This window comes from Dromiciops gliroides, chromosome 5 (genome assembly GCF_019393635.1).
Source record: "Dromiciops gliroides isolate mDroGli1 chromosome 5, mDroGli1.pri, whole genome shotgun sequence".
Lineage (NCBI taxonomy): Eukaryota > Metazoa > Chordata > Mammalia > Microbiotheria > Microbiotheriidae > Dromiciops > Dromiciops gliroides.
Genome location: NC_057865.1, coordinates 260,584,444 through 260,597,044, shown reverse-complemented (window position 1 = coordinate 260,597,044; position 12,601 = coordinate 260,584,444). Strand labels below are relative to the sequence as shown.

The 12,601-nt window shown below is 35.8% G+C and overlaps 1 protein-coding gene across 1 annotated transcript in view; it reads right to left on the bottom strand.

The window, feature by feature from the left end:
- Nucleotides 1–12,601, bottom strand: part of LRRIQ1 (leucine rich repeats and IQ motif containing 1) — a 264,352-nt gene that overhangs the window by 62,452 nt on the left and 189,299 nt on the right. Inside the window, exons 24-25 of the mRNA XM_043967714.1 lie at nucleotides 5,868–6,003; nucleotides 3,933–3,996 (exon numbers count right to left, since the gene is read on the bottom strand). Coding sequence (XP_043823649.1) covers nucleotides 3,933–3,996; nucleotides 5,868–6,003 — 200 coding nt within the window. The remainder of the gene's footprint in view (nucleotides 1–3,932; nucleotides 3,997–5,867; nucleotides 6,004–12,601) is intronic.

The window sequence follows — 12,601 nt, the reverse complement described above, 5'->3', positions numbered from 1 at the left end:
CAAGATGCCTGCTAGCATGATACTATGATGTGCTCATATGAACTTTTCTTGGAATTACAATTTCACCTTTCTCTAGCATAAATATCATAACACTGACTTGACCCAACCTTTCAAAATGGATGAACTCATCAATCTATATACCATCTCTGTATTTCCTTCTTCCATAGGTTATGCTGGAACCCCACTTTGCAGCTGAGTTTCTTCTAGGAGGTAGATTCTTAATTCTAGCATAAGAATTTCCCAGAAAGAAAAAAAGGAAAGAACCAAAGAACATCACCATCAGCATTCCTCAATTAAAAGTAGTCCCTCGGGGGGGGCAGCTAGGTGGCACAGTGGATAAAGCACCGGCCCTGGATTCAGGAGGACCTGAGTTCAAATCCGGCCTCAGACACTTGACATTTACTAGCTGCAAGTCACTTAGCCCTCACTGCCCTGCAAAAAACAAAAAACAAAACCAAAAAGAATAAAAGTAGTCCCTCCCACTTTCTAAATGACAAAAGCTACTCATATTTAAAAATGTAAAAGGACAGAACTGAGCCAGACAGACCAACATCTCCTTCTTCTGTCCCAATAAAAAGAACTAGGAAAGCAGAGAAAGCCTCAGTAGAGAGAAACTGCTTCTTCTAAATCAGTTAATTCTTTATGGTTGGACAAGAGACTTCTAGGTTTAAAGACGATAAGATCCCACATTATTCATACGGATTTTAAGGTACCATTTGACACCATAGTACAGCCTAATGGTTCTCCTTAGACAAGAAGATGGAGAGCATGCAGATAACGTTACAAAAAATTCAGTTATATGCAATAATTAAGACACTTTGTTTAATCACAGATAGAGCAATGGCACCATTAAATACTTATATGTCTCTATAAAATACAATAAATACTGTGCTAAACTGCATAATTAAGTACTTCACTGGTTTGTGATTTCCTTCTACCACTGAGATCCTAATTTCTCTCTTCTCTGGGCTTTAACAGTTGTGGCAGTGAACAAATAATACCTCCCTAGGGGCCAACCTTCTGGTGATAAACCTCAAAGAAGGTGCTAAATGCCAACATTTATTTTCAGGAAATGTGCATGTCTATCACCATGAAGAATCTGTTACTCTGAAGGAAGACAATGAGCAAGCTGGTGGCTAAGAGGACTTTCTAGATAAAGGGGATTCAGGGAAAGCAAGAGAGCCAGAGGTGGCAACACATGCACCTGAAGAGTGGTAAGTCTGCCACAACACAATATCCCAACAGAGTGGAAGAGGATGACATAACCTTTTTACTTAACCAGTATTACAACCTTGATTCCTGAACCCTGGACGTTTCCTACTAGGAATCTTAGAACTGATTTTGGTTCCAAAGGCAGCCATATGTATCAGATTCAAACACTGGGGGATGGTAAATACCACCTAGTCCCAGCCAGAGAGGACCTAGGAAGGACTTTTGTTGTCAGTGAGTGCTTGGTGAAGTGAACAGAGTGATCACTTGGAGTCAGGAAGATCTGAGTACAAACAGCCTCAGACACATACTAGCTGTGTGACCTTGGGCAAGTATCTTATCTTCTCTCAGTCTTTGTTTCTTCATCTATCTATAAGATGGATATAATAATAGCACTTGCTTCCTCCCAAGGTAGTTGTGAGGATGAACTAATATCAACTAATTAAATATCAAACCAATCTTCACAAACCCTAAAGTGCTATCTAAATGCTATTACTGTGGCTTTGCATAAGACTTCTTTCTACTTTGGATACCATTCTTGACTCTTGCCCTTTCAGTAACATGTTCTAGAATGGCTGTCCCCAACATTAGCTCCTCCCTCAGACAGAGCCACTGACTTGGGTTCACTCAGTTCCCAGACACACATCCTGCAGCCACAAGTTTCTGCTTGTCCATTTTATGACTTAGCCTCCCTCATCACCCATGGGAGAAGACCCCAGTTGAAACCTCTCCTCTGCCCCTTAAACTGTGGAGCCTTAGACAGTACTTACAAAACCAAGGAAGCAGCAGCTGCAAGCAAAACTAGTCTCTGCCACAACTGGGGACCATACTGTGCTTGCTGATGCTAAGGAAAATGGAACTAAGTTCTAAATGAAGAAATGGAAACACATGTAAGCAAATTAAAGCTTTCTTAATGATTGTAATGTTTTCCAAGTGCTTCTATTTGTGCTGCCAGGCAGCTAGGTGGCCCAGTGGATAGAGCACTGGCCTTGAAATTGGGAGGACCTGAGTTCAAATTTGAAATCGGCCACTAACTAGTTTGATGAACCTGGACAAGTCACTTAACCCAAATTGCCTTAAAACATCGGGGCCATCTCCAGTCATCCTGATAAATATCTTGCCACTGGGCCTGAATGGCTCTGGAAGAGAGAGTGAGGTTGGTGACTTTGCACAGCCCTCTCTCACTTAAAAATCCAATATATTGCAAGTCATGATATTATCTCCTGATGTCATGGTCCTCTTTGATAACAAAGGATGAACAACATTTGCCAATGACATCATCATGATTACACTGGGCTTCAGCACACTACAAAGCTTCCTCAGTTTATATGTGTGTGTGTGTGTGTGCGTGTGTGTGCGTGTATGTGTATATATACACAATATACATATATACACAAATACCTATACATATATACATAGATACAGATATATAGATATGAAAGTGACTGGCCTAACCACTCATACTAAAAAAAAAAGCGGGGGGGGGGAATAAAAAGTACAGTGCCAAATTATGACACAATTACATGGGGTGGTCCATTGAATTATTCCACAAATGTTGCAGATAACTAACTAGCTGGGCCCAGAACTGAGTTATGGGAAGATAAGATTAGATTGTATTTGGGAAACAAAGTGGAACTACCTTTAATCGTTTTAAATTGATTACTCAGACAAAAATACATTTCTTCAATACTAAAATTCTCCAAGTGATACTGTGAATCTTGGATAATAATATTAGGGGCATAAAACACAAATATCCTAAAAAGCATAGGAAAGACACATGGTGGATATAAACAGTTTACAGAATATTACCAAGTTTTAGTCTAAGAAATGTTAAAAACACATAATCCGGGGCAGCTAGGTGGTGCAGTGGATAAAGCACCGGCCCTGGATTCAGGAAGACCTGAATTCAAATCCGGCCTCAGACACTTGACACTTACTAGCTGTGTGACCTTGGGCAAGTCACTTAACCCCAACTGCCTCACTAAAAAAAAAAAAAAAACAACAAAAAAACCAAAACACATAATCCCTTTGACTCGATCCCCACCCCATTTTTGCTGTATATGAATTGAAATAGTACAAAAATTTTCAAATTGTCAAGGAAAAATTCAAAATTTCAAAAACTGTCAAGGAACAAAACAATTCAAAAATATACATGGCATATAAAATTCTCAAATGTTTAAAATTCCAATTACTTGTTAGCTTTGTCTTTCATGGTCTATGTATTGAGGAAGAGTGTTATCTCATATATCAATTTCAGTCCACATTAAAGATTAAAAACACTACTGTCATGAAATTTAATTGACCAGATTTTGTTTATTGTTAACTATGTAATGTATCCATTAAAATTATTTAAATATGTAATATATTCATAAAAAAATCAAAGAAATAATTTATTTAATTACAATTTACTCTGAATTGATTGAATCCCAATTTTTAGCAATACAATGGCACACATCAAAGCCCTATCTTATGGTAATGCAAATAATATATTACCTAGGAATATCTTAATGAAAATGTATTATCTTAATAATGTATTAATGAAAATACACTATATTCAAAGTTTGTATAAGTATTATTTCAATATGTCATTTTGATATTATTCAGAAGTAGTTACAGTTGTGACATTTTTGTAGTTTAAACAAATTATAGACATATTTTTAAATGACAGTTATTGAGTATTGGTGTCTGTAACATTTTACTGTAACTTTAAACACATTTCTTACCACGAGTTGAACGCGCCCACCATTAAGTACATCTGGATCTAACACAGGCAAGAAGTGTGTCTGGCTGTATGGTGACAAAACAGAAAATGCTTTATATTTTAAATGTAGAAGATTACATAATGGAATTTCATATTTTAAAATTTTGTAGAATTATCTTGATCAAAGAATTGAAAATTTCTTTAAGCTACATTTTGGCAGAAACAAAACACACCATTTTAAGGTATCAATTTCATGAATAGGTTTTTTTCCTCAAAAAGTAGCATGAAATTAAAAATTCTAAATAAAACTTTTAATTCCCCAAACAAAAATCTGAGGAGACAACCAAAAACCATAAACTGATAATTCTTATAAAATATAGAAATTTTATACATTTAATTCAGTTAACTTACAAAATTTTATCTTCAGAGAAAAAAAAATCTCTCTGTTTGAAACATCTGTAGGAAATTTCATGCATTCTCCTAAAGCATATAGTGAACTTTGGTTCTAAAATTAGGAAAAATCTCTAAATGGCATAGTCACAACACTTACCTTCCATAAAACAGTTTTTCATTACAAGACCACTAGCTAGAACTTTGTAACATCCTAGCAAATAAAAACAATCTATGAAAACCTATTTCTCATATTTTCTTTTGAAAAAAAAAACAGTTATGAGTAAGAAAAAGTTGTTCAACTTTGACGTTCAAAAATCTTCCTGAATTATATCTATCGCACGCTATTTATAGCTATGCAAATTTTTGTGCTAGACTTTTATGCTTAGGTAATATACTTAGAGAACTACCCATATGTGAATATTATTGATGCTATTCATATGGTATATAGCACATCCAGCATGAAAAAAAAAATAAACAGACATGATAATTACACAGAATCCTTAGTGAAATAATAATGGGCCTTAGAAATTAGACTAATGTCAAGAACTTTTCCCTACTTCTTTGGCTCAAAATAAAATATGGTAATACTGATTCAGAATACAAAGTGCTGATGCAATCTGACTCTTTTATTCTTCCAAGCACATGATTTCCATTTTCTTTAACAGGAATTACATGGAGAGAATTGATCACATATGAGTAGAATCAATTAATATACATTATTTGGAGAAGTTATATTTTTGCATATTCTGGTTTTCTTGCTGTTCAACTTAGGACTGAATAATTATAGGGCTTTGCATTCATTCAATTTGTTTTATAATCAACAAAGACAAGAAATCCAGGCCTAATATTTCAAAACCAGCTTCTGTATTTGGATACATGAATGGTTTACATGTGCAACATCTGTCTGTACATAGAATAATGGGATCATAGGATTTCAAGTGGTAAAAGACATTAGAGATCACCTAGTTTAGCCTTCTCATTTCAGAGTTATGGAAACTTAGAGAAGTTCTGTGTCTCTCCCAAAGTCACATAGGTAGCAAGTGGTTGCATTGGTATTTGAATCTTTAACTGAAAATCCAGAATTATTTTCTTGACAAAGTGTTGTCTGCAAATTAAAAAAATTCTGAAAATTTATGTAGAATGCTGTTCTTCAGTTTTCTTAAATGTTAGTTTAATGGATATGTGGACACCCACCTGTTTCTTTTTCTTTTATTTTCTTCTTTTTTGTTTTTGCCTCTTTTGATAGATTTTAGATAGACTACATTACAACCTACAGAATAGGTGGTCACTTTTGTCTTAATTTAGGTATACTATATGTTGCATTTTTCTAGCATGACTCTGTGTGGTTTATCTAGCGGCCTTCCATTATTAAAGAAACTGAGTTCTTCATGATCATCTAAAGGCTATTAAATCAATTCTGTATGGGGGTCTTTGCATAACCTAACCATGTGGTACACTGGCCTTTGGCTATAAAGCCATGTTTGTTTTAGCACAATTAATCGAGGTTTCACATTTCATGATGTATTTACAAGACAAAAATCTAATTGAAAGGAAATGACCTCACCATTTCACATTTCTGGGGCAGGTTGTTTCATAACTCCCAACTTGCGTATGGAGCCATTGGTAGGTCAGCTCTTTGCTGCGCTCAATTTTTTCACTGGAAATAAGAACATCTGCATTGGCGAGTTCTTCTTCATCAACTGGTGAACAAATAAACAAATAATGTATTTGAGAAAAGACCAAAGAAAAAGCTCAATACCTCTGTTTTTCCTCGAAGCAGAGAACATGTGAACCTCCATTACTTTCTTCTTTTCTTTCTTTCTTCTTTTTTTTTTTTTTCTGTCCTAAGCCTACCTTTTTGGATAAAAGGGAAAAGACACAAGTAGAATATTTTGAGTTTTCCCTAACAGAATTCAATGCTTGGTGATGTGAGAGTGAGTCTTCTAGAGCTCAATATTTTTGAGTTCTTTGATATTCCTTTTTCTAAGGTTAAACTGTAATTATTACCTCATTACATTGGTCTGATTCAAGTACAAAAAAATTTTAAAAGAGCATCACAACATTTGATACAGAATCACAATTGTACAACAAGAAAAAAACCCCTTAAGTTTCAATATAATAATCTAAAATCTTATTCCAGGATAATGTAGCATATTTGATACTAAATAAGATAAGTATACTCAAATTAATATATACATGTGTGGTTTTATTTATTTTCACAGAACTAATTTCATGTCAGACATATTCCTGCTATTTGATTTTCTTAAAATTTGTCATTTCTATATTATTGATCTTTTGTTTCAATGGAGTCATTTTCCATATACAGATTATTCTTTTTGCAACCTTCAGCCTCTTTAATCAAAGGAGTAACTATTACCCTGGAAAGGAGTGGATTCTGTTTCTTTTGCCCCAAAAGCCAAATAATCTAATTGCTATCCGTGGGTGAGAAAGAAGAAGAACAAAATCCTTCCTCCCTCTTTTGCCATTCATATTTCTTGTTGCTCTTTTATCTTCTTTAAACTTGGCTACTACTCATTTCCTACTCTCTTAAGTCTAAAGTAAGAGGTAAAATATCATATTACTAAACACCTGTCCTTCTTTCTTCCTTATAATTTTATTCTAAATTGAGGGTGGTAGAGGAGACAAAAGGAATTAAGTAAACATTTGAAATCATTTAATTATCTTTAAGATTCTCACTACCATTGACTTATAAGCAAGTTGGCCTGAAGTTACATTCAATCAGTGCGAAGATCAAGTGAAATGTGTATCTCTTGAGTTCTCTGTCTTCCACTTAATATCATTCATGACAAATGTCAATTACAGCAAGAATGCTTCTTTCTATCCTGTGTGGTGTGGTGTCAGTGAAAACACATTTAGGGTCTTCGTGGGAAAGTGAGTTATTTGAGTCACTGAAGAAAGACTGAATTTTGTCGACACACTCTTTGTTGCTTTAGGGTGCTGTGTGTGCAATTTGGGTTAATGCTGGAAAGCTATGCACCCTGGCAGCCAGGATTTTTTTTTTTCTAGTTAATTATCTGTAATGGAGATCTGGGATAAACCCATGATTCCATCTCTTTTTATAAAAATAAACTCATTATTAAAATGTAAATAGAAAGATTAGCCATATTTATTCCAAAGGAAAGTTATATGAAAGGAGATAACATTTTTAAAGCATTTTTTAAAAAGGAACTTTAAGTGCACTTATGTGCCCGGATGTTTCTAACACTACTTAATTTACTGATTATTATTCCTATTTGAGTCTCCCTAGGGTTGTCATTTAAAGAACTTGGATTATAATTCCTAGGCATTGTATACTCACTCCAGGTATCATATGTACAGTTTACCTCACAAGGACTAAGAAGGATGGTTCCAAGTGTCTAAGAAACCTTAAGGACTTGGAATCATCCTCCTAGGCTTGTGGCTTCTTTGCCTCTGCTTGACAGAGCATAAAGATGTCAGTGCCAACACATGACCTCCTAAAACAGTTACTCTCATTTGCTGCTCTGGAGGAAAAATTGTTTTAGTCTTATAGAAATGTTTCTACTTATATGCATGAGAGTGATATGTTTAAAAACCCTAATAAGTCACAGTTACTGTTCAAATAAGAAAAGGTAGGAGTTGGGAGATAGGAAGTAGATCAATGGAATGGAAGCATTTTTTCCCCCTATCAAAATGGAAGCTGTGTAATATGGAACCTGAAAAAATACATATGTAATGAAAGTTTGGGTACATGTCCAGATAATCTAAAATGAAAGTACTCACCTAGGAGATACCACAGATCTATATTGGTGTAGACGCATGGTGATTGCATGGACATTCAATGAAGGTCAACCATGTGGTTGAGATCAACCTCCTTCCATTGATTGCATAGTTAGAACTGGTTGCATCTCATTCATTCATTCATTCATTCATTCATTCATTCATTCATTCATTCATTCATTCATTCATTCATTTATTCATTCATTTATTCATTCATTCATTCATTCATTCATTCATTCATTCATTCATTCATTTATTTATTTGTTTGTTTATTTTTAGTGAGGCAATTGGGGTTAAGTGACTTGCCCAGGGTCACACAGCTAGTACCTGTTAAGTGGCTGAGGCCGGGTTTGAACTCAGGTACTCCTGACTCCAGGGCCATTGTTCTATCCACTGCGCAACCTAGCTGTTCCTGGTTGCATCTTTAAAATTATTTGCCTGGGATAGTACCTTTTTCTCTTTTTATAATTTAGCATGTTTAGCTAACCTACATTCTTTCTTCATTGTTCATCTTTTCTTTAATAAGAGGAAATACTTTTTTTAAACTTTGTTCATATGGTGGGGAAAATGCAACTCTAATTTTCTTCAGTATTTAAAAATAAATAAAATAACTCGATACAGTAGTCACAGCAGGTACTGGCATGAACAGCATACAATAAGGAAGGAAAGAGTTTGAGGACCACTTTGCCTTTACTCTAGGTCACTTGGCCCCAATAAAAGGGCTTCTTATTTCATTAGTCCTTTTTAGTTCTAGGGGCAGGGAGTGAAATCCTGGAACCATAAACTTTAACCTTGAGGATCTTGAAGCCCTGAATTCCAGGACAAATGTTACAACCAGCCCAAAATGGAAACAAACCTTGAGAAAGTGGGATCCAAGGATACAAGCCCAGGGGATGCCTTGGACTTGGAACTTGGTGGCACTGATGCTATGTAAGAACTGAGCTAAGTTATGAAACTCATCTCCCTGTCCTCCTCAGAGTCTAAGGGGTATAAGACTAAGGTCCTGAGGTATTGGAGGGAAATATTTGTATGCTTGTTTTGGCTTTGTCTTTGATGGAAATATCCCTTTGAAAAACCTTATCTATTAGGTGGTCAAATGGAACTGGAGTGTTTGGACTCCTAAAATTGAGGGAACTTAATTGGTAGTGTGATCATGGAATCATTCCTACACATGAATAGAGTAGTAAAATAAAGGAATATTCAAAAAATCCAAATTGTTATATTCAAATTCAAATACCCCTACCCACATTCCTGGGACATGAAAAAGATTCACAAATACTTGTTGGCAATAAAAACTCAGTGAATCTGAATGAAAATACTGTCTCCATCTTTCTGTTTCTGTCTCTGTGTCTCTCTGTTTCTGTCTCTTAGTCTCTGTCTCTGTCTTTCACTCACACACACACACACACACACACACACACACACACACACACACACACACACACACCCCTCCCTCAAATGGGTTACTCAGAGGCTAACCGCACTCCCAAAGCATGGGAGATTTGACATGTTCTGTTTCTATCATGAGCTAGTTTGCCCCTCCTTAGGCAAATTTATAACTCTGACTCCAGAGAGCTTACCATTTTGCTGTTGAAATTTGAGTTCCAATACTTAATTGGTATAACCCAATGGAATTCAGAAATCCAGAGCTAAAGAGATGTTAGCCTCAGCCCTCCTATTAGCTGGGATGACAGTCATGGGCCACTATTCCTACCTATTTGAAAACTTTTAAAGGGTGTGGAGGATAACATTATTTGATAAAGTTCTATATGTTGTTTCTTTTTAATTTTCCTTATTATTATGAGATTGAAAAAGTAAACATCAAGATTTCTCTATCTATATATATACATATGTATATTTTATATATATGTAATATATATTTATTTCAAATTTACATAATTTCAATACTGACCTGTTTGTTTGTGTTCCCTTATGCTCTATGATTCAATGATGCCTTTTCTTTTTTTTTTTTGCAGGCAATGGGGGTTAAGTGACTTGCCCAGGGTCACATAGCTAGTAAGTGTCAAGTGTTTGAGGCCGGATTTGAACTCAGGTACTCCTGAATCCAAGGCCGGTGCTTTAACCACTGTGCCATCTAGCTGCCCCTATGCCTTTTCTTTAACTGTTTCAAAAAGCATCCCTTTTCACTCTCCCTTTCCCTTCCCCTAACACTTCCTATCCCCTCAAAAATGCCTTCCTCCTCTTATAGCAAATAACCACAGTCAAGCAAAACAAATGAACTTGTTGCTAATGTATATCTCATTCTATACCTCTAGTTGATTACTTCTTTATTAAGAAGTAGGAAGCAAGCTTCATCATTAGACATATGACAAGGAAAAAAAATACCTGTCAGATCTATGGAAAAAGGAAGATTTTTCTAAGCAAACAAGAAACAGAATCGCAGAAGGTAAAAATGATAATTTTAATTCCATGAAATTAAGGTTGGCACAAACAAAAGCAATGCAGCCAATATCAGAAGGAAAGTAGGAAAGCAAGTTTCTCTGATAAAGGTCTCATTTCTTAAATGTATAAGGAACTGAACCATTCCCTAATGCATAACTAGTCAAATAATATGAAAAGGAGTTTTTTAGAAGAAGAAATCAAAGCTATCAATATTTACATAAAATACACTAAATTGTTATTGATTAGAGAAAAAAATGAAACAACTCTGAGCTACCACCTCACACCTATTAGATTAACTAATATGACAGAAAGAGATAAGGACAAATACTGGAAGGGATGTGGAAAAATAAAAACACTAATGCATTTCTGGTGAAGTTGTGAACTGGTCCAGCAATTCTGAAGAACAATTTGGAACTATGCCCAAAGGGCTATAAAACTATGCATACCCTACATCACTGAATCCAACAATCTTAAGATCCCAAACTCTTTCCATTACAATGGGCTGATTCACTTGAAGATGGTAGGTATCAAGCCAGCCACTGATGGTCAGAGCCTTGTAGTGGTGCTGAAACTAAAGGCAGGTAAGAAGAATCTTTCCATATCCTACATGAGGACCACCATCAACAATAATGTTCATGCCACACACAACAGTATCCAGCACATTATCCAAAAGAGTAAATGATGTAAAGATCACGTAGGAGCTAGTGGCAGAAGTTAAAAGGAATAGAACTGAACCTTGGGGAGAGTCCATGCATGTGTAGCAGGCAGGCAGGAGGTACCTTTGTGTGTAGTGTTGGGGAAATGTTGTTGTTGCATATGGGGTGTGGTGGGGGGGGGAGGGAGCAATCCATGTTATGGAAGGATCCACAGTTGGTTTTCCAGGATTTTCTAGCCCAGCTGGGTTTCCACAAACAGCTGGAGCTTAATGTGAAGTAAAATGGCATCTGCCAAAGTGGAATTCTAGAAGAAGTCCTGGGGACTGAACCAAGGTTCAGTTAAGATTGGAGTACAGTGGTGAGAAGCAAACTGGTGATGGTGGATGGGTTTGAACTGTAGTTCTAGAGTGAGGCTTGAAGGCCTGAAAGGGGTGGACAACGACTAGGAATGTTAGCTTTGCACAATTGTCCATCACTGGGGGTTTTGCAGCATGTCCAAAAGATCTCCTTTGGGCCAGTGCCATCTGGTAAAGCCAGAAGCCAGGGGTGGTGAAGAAGTGAACCCACCCACCCAAGAGCACTGAAGGGTGACTTCTCTACCTTGGACTAATAAAGTCAAACTGCCCTCCACCAAATCTTTCTGGGTCTTTTTTATCAGAAAGAAAAAGAGAAAGGATCTATAGGTAATATCTATATCTGTATCTATCTGTCTATACATACATATATATGTGTATGTATATTTATGTATATACACAATATACATGAAATTTGGGAAGATACACGAATCAATGCAAAGTGGAGTGAGCAAAATCAGAACACTGTACATAATACAACAATATAATAATAATAATAATAAATTATGAACAACTTAGCTACTCTGATTGATACAGTGATCCATGACAACTCCAAATGGTTAATGATAAAAAAGTGCAGAGTGAAGTCCTGAATTCTCTCCATTCCTACAATCCTCCCCCAGCCATTGAGAAGATAAGCAAAATGATACCCATTATACATGGGAAATTATACATATAAAAACATGTTTCAATATGAGCTGTGTTGCAAAAAAAAGGGAGGGAGGCAAAAAAAAATCAGTCCTATGTAGTCATGTCTGATCGCTACATTTGTCAGAGTTCTTAAGTCTTTCAAAATGATTTTCTTTTGCAGTGTTCTATTGATTGTATAAATTGTTTTGCTGCTTCTGCTCATTTCACTCTGCATCAGTTCATACAAGGTCTCTGATAACATACTTATAATTGATGGGCTTTGTTTCCAGTTTTTTGCTACAACAAAAAGAACTGTTATTAATATCTTTGTAACAATGGGTGTTTTCTCTCTTTCTTTGATCTCTTCATGGCATATGTCTAGAAGTGGCTTTACTGAGTCAAAAGATATACACTGTTTAGTGACTTTTTGACCTTATTTTAGTATATGGTGTGAGATGTTGGTCTACACCTACTTTTTGCCATACCATTAAATGGTT